Genomic DNA, 18261 nt, shown 5'->3' on the forward strand with positions numbered 1-18261 from the left:
TTATGAACAAAAATATTATTATTATTTTTTAAATCATTCAAAAAATGATGTAGAAAATAATAAAATAATATTTTTATTTATAAATAATACATATTCGTATCAAGTACCACATATTAAGGTGTGGTGATTCATTTGATCAACGCAGATTAGAATTTAGCTTGTTTTATTTTGTTTTCTCTACATCTCTTTCTTACAGGTATTAAAAAAGACTGCAACATATTGACACCACAGGCAGTTGAACAAAAAATAAGCAAGGCAGTTAATTACGGCTGGGCCTGTTTCAGCCTGTTTCACCATTATCATGAATTCTCAGATGTGATGAATTTCAGAATAACAAAAGGAAATCTCTTTTACATGTCTTTCGTAGTTTAATTTTAATCTCTATTCTTTGCGTACAGCTTTTAGTTACAACCATCTAAATGAGTTAAAAAATAATTACAGGGTATAAAGGAATCTTAAACAGCTGTGATCGGTTTTCCATTGATATGTAAAGTGATTAGATTTTTCTTGCACTCATAAATCTATGTCCCTATAATTAGCGTCTGATCATAATTGTACCTAATTAATGTAATAGGACAGATGATAAATGATGAATAGTATAATTGACACAAATTGAGTTAAATTTCTGTTCAATTATGGGCATGCGGACATGAATGTTTGATGTTCGTAAATTATAAAAGTGCCGAAATCTGTCAGAAGAAAAGCATAAGAACACAGATGTGATTACACCTTACAACAGTGATTCCTTACATATAAAACATAAATAACAACTCTTCTTTTTCTTTTTTTCTTTTTCTTCTTTTTCTTTTTCTTCTTTTCCTTTTTCTTAGTCTTGTTACAGTTTTTCTATTTGTTTGTATCTATTTTATTTAATTACTGTTAAGTTATTTATACTTTAATTTATATATATTTAATTTATATGTAATATTAATGAAATCTATAAATCTAATATTTAATAAAATATATTTTTATCTTATTTCCATTTATATATTTTTATTTTATTTTGTAGTTAGTTAATTAGAGCTTAGTATTTTTTAATGTTGTTGTTGTTGTATCTTAGAATAATTGTTATCTTTTTAAAATTATTTTTATCTTATGAATTTTATTCTATTAGTTTGTAGATATTTTATATTTTGTTTTTAGTGTTGTTTATTTATATATTTTTATTTTATTTATTTATAGTGTTAATTTTATTTTACAGTTCATTACAGTTGAGTATTTTTGTTGTTGTTGTTGTTGTTGTTGTTGTTGTTGTTGTTGTTGTTGTTGTTGTGTCATATTGTTTTAACATATATTTTATTTTGAAACTTCTGTTTGTTTGTATATATTTTATAATTTATTAGTTTTAATTTGTTTATGTATTTTACTGTTGTTTATTTATTTATATATTTTATTTTATTTTTGTGTATTCATATTGTTCATTTATTTTATTTTATAGTTAGTTTATTACTGTTTAATATTTTTATTGTTGTTGTTGTTGTTGCATCTTATTGTTTTATCTTATATAATTTTAAATTACTTTTAATTTCATGATTTTTCCTATTGGTTTGTATATATTTAATATTTTATTACTTTTAATTGATTTATATAGTTTATATACTTTATGTATTTTTTATTTATTTGTATTTATTTTGTTTTTATTTTGTTTTTTATGTATTTATATTTTTTATTTTATAGTTAGTTCATTAGAGTATTAGTTCAATTATTTTTTATTTCATTCATTCATTCATTTTCTTTTTGGGTTAGTACCTTTATTAATCTGGGGTCGCCACAGCAGATGCAGCATTTGTTTTTAAGCAACGGATGCCCTTCCAGCTGCAACCCATCACTGGGAAACATCCATACACACTCATTCACACACATACACTACGGACAATTTAGCTCAACCAATTCACCTATATCACATGTTTTTGGACTTTTGGGGGAAACTGGAGCACCTGGAGGAAACCCACGCAAACACGGGGAGAACATGCAAACTCCACACAAAAATGCCAACTGACCCAGCCGGGGCTCGAACAAGCGACCGTCTTGCTGTGATATGATTGTGCTACTTACTGCGCCACCAAGCAGCCCTTATTTTTTATTTGTTTGTATATATTTTAAAATGAATTACTTTTATTTAAATTAAAAAAATTTTATTTTTGCTTATTTTATTTTGTTATTTTATTGTATTTATTTTAAAGTTAGTTCATTAGTGCTTTTTTATTTTATTATGATTATTTTAATGTTATTATTTTTTATTATTATTTTTACATTTTTTATAATTATTTTTTTACCAACAACATGTGTCTTGCATTGAGCAGTGCAAATATGTGTCAATTATACAACTAAAACGTTATAAACAACCCAAAAAACTTTATATTCCCATTTTCTACAGTTTTGTATAGAGACAAAAGCACGTCACTGGCTTCATTTTTAACAAGATTCCCAAAGTAATCCCTCTTCTGACCATATCCAACCTCTCTCCATTCTCATCTCCAGATCTGTGATAAAGAGTGGCATTACTACGTCATCAATGTGGAGTTTCCATCAGTAACCCTCTTCGTAGACGGAGTGACATACGAACCGTACCTGGTGACAGACGACTGGCCCATCCATCCTTCAGAGATTGATGTGCAGCTGACCGTCGGCGCCTGCTGGCAAGGTGAGCCTCTGTTTTGATTATCCTTTGAAAAAAAGAACGATCGATAAAATGAAATGGAGGCATAATTGTAGTTTGGCCAGCGCAGAAGCAGGAGATGATGAATCAGCAAGCGTCCATTTCTGTTTTGGAGACGTGATCAGATAAGGTCTCAGATATGAAAGAGGGTGTGACTGAGAGAAATATCTACATTATTGATATGACAGTGTGAGCATGGACAGCGGTGGTTCGAATACCAAGAGAGCGGCGATGTGTTTGGCCTCGGGCTACCCTGATTCCTCATTTAATCAAAGAGACTCGGGCGTGAAAACATCAAAAAGCGAACACGGCCTGTCAATTTCAGCCTTTTGAAACTGAGCTAATGATCACATTTGAATGGAGAGACTGTCCTTAACATCGCTTTCATGAGCTAAATAATTGAACAGGGCTCAGAGAGAATGGCATCATGGCTAAATCATTGTTTTATCCTGCGAGGTCCGGATAAGTTTTGCCTATTTGGCACCGTTTTTACATTTTCTTTTCAACCGTGCCGACTGTGGATTATTCTCACTTCTTTAGCTTTGAATTGTGACTTTTTTCTTTTCTTTTTTTAGAACAGGCCTATAGTTGAGGATTAAGAGAGCCTGAATAGAGGACAAGTTCACTTGCTATTACATCCCAATGAGGCTGGTCTAAGCTCCACTAAACCGCAACTGATAAGTTTTCGAGCTATTAGCGGCCGAGATTGCTTCTCACACCCTGTCCATTTTCACTTCGCACAATCAGCGACGTAACGACAAGCCACCTCATAATGGAAAGCGAGGATGGCATTTGTACAAGCTAAATTGAGATCCTTGTCTTCTTTGGGGGAGAAATGGGATTTGGTGGTCATTGTCTTCATGATACATCAAATGGGATTAGCAGCTTTTTTTTCTAGGAACGTTGAATGAAATGGTGGTCTAAATATCAAAATTGTGTGCAGTAAGAATTAATTCATAAACTGCTATATTTGTATATATTCTGTATATATACTGTGTGTGTGTGTGTATATATATACATATACACAGTTGAAGTAAGAATTATTAGCCCCCTTTTGATTTTATTTTATTTATTTATTTTTTTTTTTTCATTTTAAAACATTTACCAAATAATGTTACATTAGCAGAGCAAGGAAATTTTCACAGTATGTCTGATTATATTTTTTCTTCTGGACAAGGTTTTGTTTGTTTTATTTCGGCTTTTTTTAAAACCATTTTAAGGGTTAAATTATTAGCCTTTAAGCTATATTTTGTTTCGATTGTCTACAGAACAAACCATCGTTACACAATAACTTGCCTAATTACCCTAACCTGCATAGTTAACCTAATTAACCTAGTTAAGCCTTCAAATGTCACTTTAAGCTGTATAGAAGTGTCTTGAAAAATATCTAGTATAATATTATTTACTGTCATCATGGCAAAGCTAAAATAAATCAGTTATCAGAAACTATTTTGTTTTAGAAATGTGTTGAAAAAAATCTGCTCTCAGATTCAGCTAAACAGAAATTGGGCTAATAATTCAGGTGGGCTAATTATTTGGACTTCAACTATATATAAATATACTTGCATATAATATAAAGAAACTTGTTTACATATTGTGTGATTCACAAGCGTTTAATTTATTTACATTTTCTGAATTGCATTATGGGACCTTGACCAGACCTTTACTCTGTTGACATTTGATGTTGAAAATTCAAATCTACAGTTTAACAGTTTGTGACTTTTTTTTGACATTTTAGTGGTTTGAAATAATATAATATTTAAGAATTAATTTATAGAGATTTTTTTACCGTAATATACAACACCAACCCAGACAATATATTTATATATTATACTTATTTATATATTTACTTTAAATTATAAAAAGTTAATAAAAGTCACTTTTTAGAACATTTCAAGTTTAAAAGTTCCTTAAGGAAATATCTAGGTCTCTTAATCCAATTCAAAAGTATAAATGACATGAATCACAAACATGAATCACAAAATCACAAAAAAATGCTAATTCACTGATAGTTTTTTGCAGTACTTGAGCACTCGTATAGTTATGAAATACTTGGACCAACATTGGCAAATTAGCTTATATTTATATCAGTTTAAGACATCCTTTATAAATGAAAACCATCTTTAAAAAGAAAAAACATTGTGAGATATAAGTTTTAAATGATAGTGGTAATGGGGGGGGAGTACTATTTTACCCAAAAAAGTAAATTAATCTTTCCCTCGACAAATATTTAAATATAATTAGAAAGTGCAATTAATATAAATTCAATTCAGTCATAAAACATTATTGTGTGAATTATTCCTTGAAGAATAAAACAAAGGCAGCAGTGATCAGTTGTCAAAAACAACAGAGGCAGAATGAAGATTACAAGGATTATCAGAGCACCTGCAACAATGTAAATTAAAAACATTTAAAGAAGATTCTAGTCGTAATGGTAAAAAAGATGTTAGTAATATGATTTTAATAAGTTATAATTTGCCAACAAGTGTTAGTACTATTAATAAATTGATGTGGTATAACAAAGACACACTTAAGGTTTGGTATGAACATATCGAAGCTTTGAAGATACATCATGTGATGCTGTTTTGCTTCAAGCCAAACTAAAATGTATTGATTTAGTTTTTAAAAAGTCACATCTGTAACTATTAACTGGTGTGGTCTGTTCAAGTTGATCTGAGTCAAATTTGGTGAAAATATAATCTACGTTAAGATCTACGAAGAGCTTAAAAAAATGAGTTACAAAGAAAATCTAAATGGCAGACAGGATTCATGGGATTAAGACCAGTCTCATGACAATAGCTGAATCAAAGGCTATTAATATTTTTATTTTTTATGTTTTTTTATATAATTTTTGACCAACAGGTGGCACTGACCTGAAACCTTTTGAGCACATTCATGGCATAATTTCAAATGTGAAGTTTATTAATAAACTAATTTCGAGAGGATCACGTGCTTATGATTTATCACAGCCGGTCTCGTATTAAGCTAATCAGTATCATCCAATCATATGAGCCATAAGCTACTATAAATAACCACAGTTTTCAGTCCACTTTATCTTCGTTTGGAAGAAACCCCCCTTCCTCCCCATTCTCTTCCTTCACCTTAGATCGGGCGGCACGGAGGCCCAGTGGTTAGCTCTGTTAGCCCCACAGCAAGAACACTGCCAACCCTGGTCCTGCCAGGTCAGTAGGTGTTTCTGTGAGGAGTTTGTATGTTCTCCCCGTGTCCGCGTGGGTTTTCCCCGGGTTCTCCGGTTTCCTCCCACCATCCAAAAAATATACATCATGCATAACAATGAAACATTTGTCTAGCCCCCTTGCTTTTTCCTCACGTGTTCCCTTAGCTACTGCAGACGGGGAGTTCTGAGATCCACCGAGCTCAGGCTCCCCTCTCGGGGCTCTCTCCCGGGACAGCATGCCAAACAAGCTATTGATGAATCATCAGCTAAGTGTGAACTCTTGAAGTATAAAACGTTTTAAAAGGAAATTCCCCTTAATAATATGTAAAGCTCTTAGAGTGTCCAGAAAAGTTCTATATAAATGTAAGGTATTATTATTATTATTATTATTATTATTATTATTATTATTATTATTATTATTAATATTATTATTATTATTATTATGATTATGATTATTATTTCTAATAATAATAATGTTTGAATTAGATGAATCAAAAGTTACAAGCTAATAAATAATATATTGCTGCTGAAACTGTGCAGGTAACCTCAGGTCAAGGTTGTCATAATGCAAATCATATAAACTTTGGTCTTTTAAAAATATTTAAAGAATTTAAGGAATAATCCCACAATTGGGTTATTGCAGCTAATTTTAGATATGCGTAAAATATACAGTTCGACTAATCTTAAATATTATATTAGATTTCTTTTTTATTATTATTTTTGTTAGTTTGTTGTTGTTTATTTCGTTTTCGTGATCTGAATATGATTTGGTTTGTATTCTGTTTAAATCAGACAAACAATCTTAAATCAAAAACCTTTTATTTAATTTTTGTTAAAGGTGTGACTAAGGTGAAATCAAATTCTCTTGAGTTAAGAAGTAACAGGGGAAAAATGTTTCTATATTCCTTGTGGTTAAATGGCAATAAAGCATAAACATGAGTGCATCTTTGGACAAATTGTGGCATTATAGAGGAATTGAAAAAAATTGCCCTGATTAATGATCAGACAGTCCTCTATCTGTGTTCCAGATTTCACAGCTTTTTACCATATGACTTGATGGGTTGCCATAGAGCAGAAGACGATGATAGCTAATGAACACAATAGATTCCTGTGCATCTTCAGTGCTTGACCCCTAAAATATTTCAGAGCGGCTCCCCTATAATAAGTGTATATAAAGGGTGATGAATAAGGTCGTTACCGCGATGCTCCGCCTCAGTAAGCTATGACTATTTTTGCTTATAATGAGAAATCAGATGTGCTCATTTAGATGTAAGGTCATGCCCATGTCTTTTCTTTAGGCCTCAGGATGTGTTCTGCTTGTTATTGTCCGTCATGCCGCTACTGATCGATACAGATGTGACTCTGACAGCGCTTATATGCCATCCGAGGGCTGCGGTCTCATTAGTGCTTTTGTCCTTTAGGGGGAGCACGGACTAGTATGCAAATGTTCCTCTGCTGTTTCATCTGTGGGATAACATTTAATTGATAACATCTGTCAACCAAATAATTTAAAAACAGAAGCAATTAAGCAGTTGAAGCGCAGACCCTCATTGTGAGGCTTTAGGAGTGACAGTATTCGCTGCATCTGGAGCTATTAGACTGTGCAAATCTGCCAGCTCATCAGTGAAGGATGTATGAGGGGGAAATCAGAAGGTGTTATAGAGGATAGGCATTGCGTTTTCTCTTTTAAAGTAGCTTAAAAGTCAGTGTGACCAGTTATTTACTTAAGAAAATTAAAGAAAAGATGTTGTGACTCAATGTGTTTGTAAAATGTTTTGTTTCCAGCCACTGAAAGTCTGACATTTTAATGTTTTTTTTAGCCTGATTTCACAAGGACACAAAACTATTTTACGTTTTGTCTGTTTAGTGGCTAATTCGTACAAACTCATGCAAGTTCAGTCATAGGAAATTGTACAGTTTTTTTAAAGAGCACCAAACCCCACCCCTGAACCCAATCATCATTGGGGGATAAGCAAATCACACTGAATTGTATGAATGAGATGGTACAAAATTCATACGGATTAGCCACTAAATCAAAAAGTTACAAATTTCCGTGACATTCTGTAGCGTTGTTTCATATCCATATACAATAAATTTGTCACACAAAGAAACGCTTTACAATGAGGTTGATGCATATTTATTAAAGGTGCTGTATGTAAGTTTTTGACTCTTCTAAAGAATATACCAAAATATGTTTGCAGATATTTAAGAAATGCTATGTAATCATTCTTGTTTATCTAAAAAACAATGCTGAAGTCAGTTATTCGGCTTTGAAATTGCTTTGAACACTATGTAGCTGTTTTTTTTTGGCTGGGCCTGTAATGCTAGTTCTCCCCACCCACCGTTCCCACGTGTCTGTCAGAGTGTGCATCAATCTCTGCCTTGGCTGCGTCAGATAAACAGCACAGTGACAGACATGAAGGAAGCAGATCTCATGTATCGTTTGTGAGAAATACTACAGTAAGAATTTTCCCAATGATTATTTGATGTATTTGTTGTGGAGTTAAATCAAGCCTTTCTGCCACGAGTCTCACAAAATGTCTATACAATGTTCACGCACACACACACAGTGCACACGCATTTAACTTTGCACTGTTTTTGGACAGCAAATGTGACAGGATACACATTAATATCCACTGCTGTATGAATATCCGTTATGTTAATGTAGAAAATAAACCTGATTTAACATCCACAAACTGGGATTGAATCATCTTCTTTTATAATTATACTGATATGCGGCTGTGGTGATAAAGTAAAGATGGTAAAATCGCTGTGATCCATTACAAACATGCACTGTTTTAAACTTGTAAAACTCATTCTTGATCATATTTAATAATGACTGATGATCACAGAGAGCTGAACAGATCTTTTAATCCCAGTTGCTTTGCACATGTCCTGTCTTGTTGATATGATTATACGCGTTCATATGGAGACATGTTAATACCCGGCTGTCAATAAAATTGGAGGGCAGGGAAACCACACTCCTACATTGTCACATTATGGTCTGCCTCAAAATAGGAGGAATTTAGATCCTATTTTTACGTTAGGAAATAAAAAAAAAAGCTACTTATTGTCCTTACATCATCCCAATATGACTGTGACACTATACCTACACACAGTTCTTCAAAAATATCATTTTGATCATAGATGCCCTTTGAAGCATATCCAGTTTTTAAAACAACAGTCCCGCATACTAGGATATTTAATAAGCTGTGTTACACTTAGAAAATAAAGAGAAAAAATCAGAACAGTAATCTCACTAAAAAACAATGTGGTCAGTCTAATTCAGCTAGGACATGCAGTTATTTACTTAAAAAAAAAAACTACAATTAAAATATGTTGTGACTCAAGATGTCTTTGTAAAACATATTTTGTTGCCAGCCACTAAGTACGTGTGTATAATTTTTTATTTTATTTTCCGGTTACAGGAGGAGAAGTGACCACTCCAAGGTTTACACAGTATTTCCGGGGAAGCCTCTCGGGGTTGACTATACGACCTGGGAAAATCGCCACTCAGAAGGTGATCTCATGCCTACAGGCCTGCAAGGAAGGTCTAGATATCAGCTCTCTTGAGAGTTTGGGCAAAGGCATAAAGGTACACGCGCACTTACACACTCATACATATGCAAAGCTTTCAAATGGAAAGATTATAGGCATTCCATTATTTGTCCATCTCTATAATATCATCTGAATATATTTGAGAATCCTTTGACATCAGTCATTCCAAGCCATCATTTATTCATCTATATGTAAATGTGTTGACTCCTTTATTCGCTCCTTTGCTTTTAGGTTTTCTTTTTTTCTTCGATTATGAAAATTGGCTCCTTCACTCACTCTCTTGATCCCTTTCAGTTCCACTTCAACCCTGCTCAGTCTGTGTTGGTCATGGAGGCGGATGACTTGGAGAGCATCAACACAGCCATGACAAAAGTTTCCTACATCAACTCTCGACAGTTTCCCACTCCCGGGCTGCGCAAACTCCACATAACCACAACAGTCCAGTGAGTATTGTTCCAAATGTAAATGAAAGTCCTATCAAACATCACCTCATAAAGACCTTAATGGATTGATTACGCTTGCAATGAAATCTGTGTACAGGATGAATACTAAGCATAGGAGTATGCAGCATGACTCTCAATTACCTTTACACAATCTGGCTCTTATATTAACTCATTCCCAGGTATCCCAAAGAAATTACTTGGGCATTTTTGAGTAGAAGAGATGAATAAAAAAACGTATTCCTGTACTGAAAATTCCAGCTGCGAAATTAATCATATTTAATTGTGTTCATTATTTCTGCTCTAAACGTCAAAAACATCCTACCAAGCATCAAGTAATTTTCCCCATCTTACAACAACTCTTAATGGTTTCCTTTTAGTGTATTGCACTAAATGCCAAAAACTTTCCATCAAACATCACAACATTACCATGTAATAAAATATGTTTATAAGATGAATACAAAGTATGAGTAACACTGCATGAGACTCGACTACTTGCAGCTTTCTGGATCTGACACAATCCAATTACTACATATGACAAATTAAATTGACAAAGGCATCTTTGAGTAAAAAACTAGAGTCAAAAGTGTTGCTCTGTTAAAGAAATACATTAATTGTAATTGAACCAAGTATGTGATTCGGATTTCCTTATTTTCCAAAGTCAATGGGGGGACCCCTGTAATTTGCATAAATCTGAAGTTTTTTTTTTTTATGGGGGGGTCTCTATCATCATCATCATCATCATCATCATCATCATCATCAAAGCAGACGACCTTCTTGATTCTGGATGTCTTTCAGGGTGTAATTGTAGACCTACCTAGGCTACTGTGTATATAACTTAATGATATTGTGTAGTCAATGTGACGACAATATGCAAGATTATGAAATCACTTTGAGTGTGTACTTTTTTCTGCTCTCACATTTGCATGTCATGACCTTGTGTGCTCTAAGTACAATATAGATACAGCTGCAGGATGCACATTTCCTATTATTCACTGCAAGTCATCTCTCCTTATGTCTTCATTAATTCAGTGCTATTGCCTAGCACCTCAAGTTTAATACCTGAAAGTGTCATAAGTTCAGACGATATTACAAATTCAAAAAAAGGATTTCATAAGTATTTAAAACTATTAAAACCAGGGACTACGCTGAAGGAAAGTGAAAGGAAAAACTCTTATTAGCAGTGTATGATTTTTTTTCAATAAGGAATATTAAAGCAGACTATATTAGGCTACTCAATTCAACTGGACTTTTATTACAGTGGATATTTTTACAGTTCGAATTGTTGACTTACTAGCAGTTTATTGCGTTGGAATAAAGAGTCGACCAAATTACAGTTATACTATGTGTACACAAGAGAACTAACCAAGTTAGGGGTGTCATCTAGTGGTGGTGTGTGGATCTGTCTCGACATTGAGGTACAAAGTATAAGCCTATTAAAGATTACTTTTGTCACTATTAAACTGCTAAACCTTTAAATTGATAAAACAAAAAAAAATAACTTAAATTGTTTGGCCAATAACAAATATTTATTGAAAGTATATAATTATTATATATATATATATATATATATATATATATATATGTATACATATATATATATATATATATATATAAATATATATATTTATATATATATATATATATATATATATATATATATATATATATATATATATATATATATATATATATATATATATATATATATATATATATATATATATATATATATATAATTTTTTTTTTTTTTTTTTTTTTTTTTTTTTTTTTTTTTTTTTTTTTTAGGGACAGACAAACAGACTGACTAAAATATTTTTTGTCTGTGGTTTCACTTATATCAACCTTCGGCAGTTCCCCACTCTCTGTTTGTGAATACCACAGTCCATTAAGTACCACACTAACCAACCAACACCCCCCCACCCCCAGGAGACTTGCTTCATTCTAGATGTCTTTCAGGGATGTAATTGTAGACCTTCCTAGGCTACTGTGTATATAACTTAATGATATTGTGTAGTCAATGTGACGACAATATGCAAGATTATGAAATCACTTTGAGTGTGTACTTTTTTCTGCTCTCACATTTGCATGTCATGACCTTGTGTGCTCTAAGTACAATATAGATACAGCTGCAGGATGCACATTTCCTATTATTCACTGCAAGTCATCTCTCCTTATGTCTTCATTAATTCAGTGCTATTGCCTAGCACCTCAAGTTTAATACCTGAAAGTGTCATAAGTTCAGACGATATTACAAATTCAAAAAAAGGATTTCATAAGTATTTAAAACTATTAAAACCAGGGACTACGCTGAAGGAAAGTGAAAGGAAAAACTCTTATTAGCAGTGTATGATTTTTTTTCAATAAGGAATATTAAAGCAGACTATATTAGGCTACTCAATTCAACTGGACTTTTATTACAGTGGATATTTTTACAGTTCGAATTGTTGACTTACTAGCAGTTTATTGCGTTGGAATAAAGAGTCGACCAAATTACAGTTATACTATGTGTACACAAGAGAACTAACCAAGTTAGGGGTGTCATCTAGTGGCGGTGTGTGGATCTGTCTCGACATTGAGGTACAAAGTATAAGCCTATTAAAGATTACTTTTGTCACTATTAAACTGCTAAACCTTTAAATTGATAAAACAAAAAAAAATAACTTAAATTGTTTGGCCAATAACAAATATTTATTGAAAGTATATAATTATTATATATATATATATATATATATATATATATATATATATATATATATATATATATATATATATATATATATATATATATATATATATGTATACATATATATATATATGTATATATATATATATATATATATATATATATATATATAATATATATATATATATATATATATATATATATATATATATATATATATATATATATATATAATTTTTTTTTTTTTTTTTTTTTTTTTTTTTTTTTTTTTTTTTTTTTTTTTAGGGACAGACAAACAGACTGACTAAAATATTTTTTGTCTGTGGTTTCACTTATATCAACCTTCGGCAGTTCCCCACTCTCTGTTTGTGAATACCACAGTCCATTAAGTACCACACTAACCAACCAACACCCCCCCACCCCCAGGAGACTTGCTTCATTCTAGATGTCTTTCAGGGATGTAATTGTAGACCTTCCTAGGCTACTGTATATATAAAATAATGATATTGTGTAGTCAATGTGATGACAATATGCAAGATTATGAAATCACTTTGAATGTGTACTTTTTTCTCCTCTCACATTTGCATGTCATATGCTGCAGGATACACATATCTTATTATTCTCTGCAATGTCTTCATTAATTCAGTGCTATTGCCTAGCACCTCAAGTTTAATACCTGAAAGTTTCATAAGTTCAGACGATATTACAAATTTATAAAAAAGATTTCATAATTATTTAAAACTATTAAAACCATGGACTACGCTGAAGGAAAGTGAAAGGAAAAACTTTTATTAGCAGTGTATGATTTTTTTTACAATAAGGAATATTAAAGCAGACTATATTAGGCTACTCAATTCAACTGGACTTCATATTTTTACAGTTCGAATTGTTGACTGGCTAGTAGTTTATTGCGTTGGAATAAAGACTCGACACTCTCTGTTTGTGAATACCACAGTCCATTAAGTACCACACTAACCCCCCCCCCCCCCCCCCCCCCCCAAAAAAAATTCTATCATACATCTCAACATCAGCCCATAAAGATTGTAATTGATTAATCATGTTGCAGTGAAATCTGTCAACAGGATGAATACCAAGTACTGTATAACAGTAAATATTCGAGTGAATGATTAAGCGTAATTAGCTGGCTTCTTAGGGAGTTTGTTTAAATCTTTGAGTGCTGTAAATCATCATTTTATTTTCTTTAATCTCACAAGCAAGTGGTGTTAATAAAAGCAAAGCTAGACATTTATGAGTGAAGGATATACAGTAACAGAAGGCTTTCTCTGATCAATACTACATAGCTGAGGGATAAGCCTGCAGGGTTGCATTGGTTAGTAACATCTGTCTTACACAGCATTACTCTTGAGTATCAGCATGCAATCTGGATCTGCCTTTAGCTCGTACTCCCAAATATCCCAAAGAAATTTGCCCAGGCAACTCTGAGTAGAAAAGAAGAGAGTCAAAAGTTTTAAACGGCTTAAAAGAATAAATTAAAAAGCTTAAACTTGGTTAATAGTTTTTAGGATCATGATTAAGACATTAATCAATTAATGAAGTATTTTCATTTGTGATGTTCGCCCACTTTTTTTTTTGTTAGTTACAAACCTTCACAATCTTTCATCATTAGGGATGCCAGATGCGTAAATTCCCCAATCATGAAATTTACGCTTTAAATCCTGAATATTCCTAATCTGGCAACACATCCACTGAAAAGAAAAGACTGTTAAATAAATATGAAAAACTTATTTATTTTATTTCGACTAGAATAAAAGCATTTTTAATTTTTTTAAACCATTTTAAAACCTTAAAGTTTTCTTTATGCTTTCATCAAAGTGCAAAAAAACTATATAAACTGGTTTGATTTGAAGGTTGAGTGTGACCTTTGGTGTTTAAAACTACCTAAATCAGCTGAACACCAGCTGGGAAACCAGACAGACCATTTTAAACCAGTTTACAACCCCTTACTATTATGCATTGGGCAGACAGTTTTATCTAAAGCGTTACATTTACGGCATACATTTCATCAGTAAATGCACTTGCTACTAAACTGAACCCATGACCTTGGTATAGCAAGTGCCACGTGCTGTTTGAACTACAGCGACGATGTGCTGAGGCTGTTATTTTCAGCCTGGGAGTGTTCGTGTAGTGTTCTGGCAGTGGTCTTACGTGTCTGGGTAATGGACAGGCCTGCTGGTGGTGATGACTGCAGTGAGAAGAGCTGATGAGCACATGAAAGACCAATGATGAAAGAGAATCTGCTGTGTCAGAGAGCCAGTCTCCGCAGTACAGCACAACACAACACAATTAAAGAGACTGTCAAACAGCTTGACACAGAACAGGCCAGAGGAAGACAATAAAACGCCACAAAACTGGACTTAAAAGTCGGAAAATTATATTCTGTCATTAGCCATGTTCCTATCCGCCTATTATTATGTACATGTTAGAATATCACATAAACATTCTTAATAGAAACGCCAAGATGCGCATACATTTAGAAAATGTGCATGTAATGAGGTTTGATGACTCCCTGGTCATCGAGTAGGAAGAGGCGAACTGAAAAACTTTTAATTTTATTAAATACATAAACATTAAAAAAATGGGCGGCAACAGTCTCTCATGGCTACTAATGCTGAATTGAAAGCAAACATAAAGTGTCCAGGCATGGTCCTCTCTTGTTTTCTACTACTGTCTATCTTCCTTTTAGGTTTCTAGAGCTCCATTGTGAAACTTGAGACAGGTGGTGCACACAGGTGACAGTCGTTAACACTAACGCTCTCACGTAAATACGTAAAATACACACAACTAAGTTAAACTTTCTATCCAATACGAAAAAAAATTAGCGTAAACTAAGATGGAAACACATTTAACAAATAAATGTCAGCATGCGTATCAAAAAAGTCTTGATTTTGTTTTAACAGATCATGTGGAAATGAGTGCGATGGGGCTACATTAATTAACAGACTAGCAGAAATTGTAAAACATCTGAAATGTTTTGGTCATTTTAAAATCTCTTTTAAATATTTCAGTCAAAATTCAGTCATCAAAGTGGCTCGGTATTATTTCCTCTGGCATTGAGGGCCTACGTTCATTGTTTCGTCTTCTGGGGTGCAAGTAGTTTATTTACTTTATTAGCAAATACCTTATGTGATATTCCAGTTTTTTGTGCGTACGTTTAATTAGCATAGTTCGATGGAAACATATTATTTGACATAATATGTTAATATTTTAATATTTTATTTAATATATTATTTATTGTAACATATTATTTAAGCAAAGCTATTATTTATTCATCTAGATATTGTTAAAAATCTGCAAAATGTAAAAAAAATGCAAATGAGAGTGGATTTTAATCACAATTTAGGTCACCCTGTTGCAGGCTGTCAGAGAAAAATAGAATACAATAAAAACGGTCCTCAAACTGGTAATAAAAGCTGAATTAGTTACAAAAATAATATAACAAATCAAATTTGTAGATATATTTAATAGTGTCAACTTTAAAAATGGTGCTAAGAGCAGCTGGAACATTACGACTAAACGTCTAATTTTATGTTCCTTGCAAAAGTCATGAAAAAATCTTGAAATGACTTGACAGTCAGAGTTCTCGTTTGTTTGTTTGTTTGTTTGTTTGTTTGTTTTGTTTGTTTGTTTCTTTCTTTCTTTCTTTCTTTCTTTCTTTCTTTTTTTCTTTCTGGTACAAAGCAGAACTTCCTGCTGTTAAGATGACATTTAAACCGCTGTATAAAGAGACTTATATATCTTGCACTTTTTTTCTCTCTTTTAAGTCTTTTCTTGGACTGTATCTCTTTCTCCTCTTATCGCCACAATCCTCTCACTCAGATAAAAGTTCACAGACTTTCTAGTGAGCACTTTAGGTTAATAAGTGGAGACGATGATGGTTTGATGGCTCTCGTTTATTGATCTCTACATGGACTTCCGTTCATGTCAAACCTTTCAGTAGCATTCTATTTAGTAGATTTCATCCACACCATACGGGATTAGCAGTGTTGGAGAGTTACTGTCTGAATTAAATTTCACTTGCTGAGATAAGTGTTTTTCCGTGGCAAACTATCTATCTATCTATCTATTTGTTTTGTCTTGTGTTGTTTTGTGTTATATTTTGTGTTGTTTTGTGTTGTGTTTTATTTTGTTGTGTTTTGTTTCGTTTACGTGCTGAGACAAGTGTTTTTTCTGTGACAAACTATCTGTTGCTTTGTTTTGTTGCGTTTTTTTGTGTTTTGTTTTGTGTTTTGTTTACTTGCTGAGACAAGTTTTTGTTCTGTGACAAACTATGTTTTTTGTTTTGTTTTGTTTTTACCATTTATTATGTTGTTTTTTGCTATTGCAGGTTTTATGTTGAGGACAAGTTATATTTTATTTAAATGTTCTTTGACAACTTACAACAGGGTGAACAAAAAACTCCACTGTCATTTGTCATTTTTGGAAGTCCTTAAAAGGCTTTTTAAATTAGTATTTCTTTCTCTCTCTTTTTTGATAAATTGTAAATATTTTTCTCTTTATCCTCACCACAATACATATTTAATGTTTCCTTCCTGTCAATCAACTGCTGTTCAATAGAGCCTGTATTTGGCAATGTTCTATACAAAACCACACTTGTGAGTGTTCAGTTTGATGTGTTGACACATTAAGCATGTGTTCACACTTGGCAGTTTTGGTTTGATTAAAACAAACTCTGGTGTGATTGCTCTGTTAGTGGAGTTCATTTGAATAAGTGGGAATGCTGCCATTTGAACGCTGGTGCACAGCAAACAAGTGGGCCGAGACCACTGAAAAGTCTAAATGAGCTTTCAAATTAACTCCGAAGAGCTTTGACTGAAATATAAGTGCAACACAGACTGAAGATATCTTAACAACACAAAAACAAGACAGTGTCATAAGATGTGGCTATAAAAAGATAGAATTCTCAAGCACATCTCTTTAGTCTCACCTCATGAAGTTGCCCATTGCAGTTTATTGACGCTATAGTTTCCATGCAGCAGATATTCATTTGTGTAAAACAGAGACATTCCTGCCACTATTTTGACTTATTTACACATTTATAAGCTCTTTATGAGTTTTTAACTGCTAAAATACCAATGTTTTGCATGTTGTGGAAGTTGTTGCAAAAAATATATTATAAAAGCAGTTATAGTTCATACTCATAAATGACAGTTCAAACAAACCACGGCCAGATGTGTAGTTTATTTATTTATTTATTTATTTATTTATTTATTTATTTATTTATTTATTTATTTATTTATTTATTCATCTATTCATTTATTCATTCATTTATTTAGCCTAGACCAAAATAAATAAGAGAACCCAGCTATTAATTAGAGCTACTACACACTAAAAAGGCATAAATACATAAATAAAGGCATTTATTTATTTTAATTTTAATTATTATTTTTTACTTATTTATTTATATATTTATTTATTTATTTATTTTTGCTGCTTATATAAAATAAGCTGAAACAAAACAATTCTTGAGGGTGTTTTTTTCTTGGGACAACTTCATTGATAATTTATGTTCAATCCATTTAAATTTGTAAAACCAATTAAGTTAACATAATCGATTTGTGTTGGGAAAACATGAAGAAATTGTGTGGAACCCAGTGTAGACTAGATAGGTAAAAAAAGACAGAATTCTAAATTCTAAAAAGACAGAATTTCTGAATGTGTGTGTGTGTGTGTGTGTGTGTGTATATATATATATATATATATATATATATATATATATATA

At 32.2% G+C, this 18261-nt stretch overlaps 1 protein-coding gene across 1 annotated transcript in view; it reads left to right on the top strand.

The window, feature by feature from the left end:
- The window catches only part of clstn2a (calsyntenin 2a), a 449004-nt gene that overhangs the window by 406687 nt on the left and 24056 nt on the right, over positions 1-18261 (top strand). The window contains 3 exon segments of the mRNA XM_056479198.1: positions 2482-2644; positions 9266-9432; positions 9690-9838. Of these exon segments, the coding sequence (XP_056335173.1) occupies positions 2482-2644; positions 9266-9432; positions 9690-9838 (479 nt within the window).

The sequence above is a fragment of the Danio aesculapii genome, chromosome 2 (assembly GCF_903798145.1).
Source record: "Danio aesculapii chromosome 2, fDanAes4.1, whole genome shotgun sequence".
Taxonomy (NCBI): domain Eukaryota; kingdom Metazoa; phylum Chordata; class Actinopteri; order Cypriniformes; family Danionidae; genus Danio; species Danio aesculapii.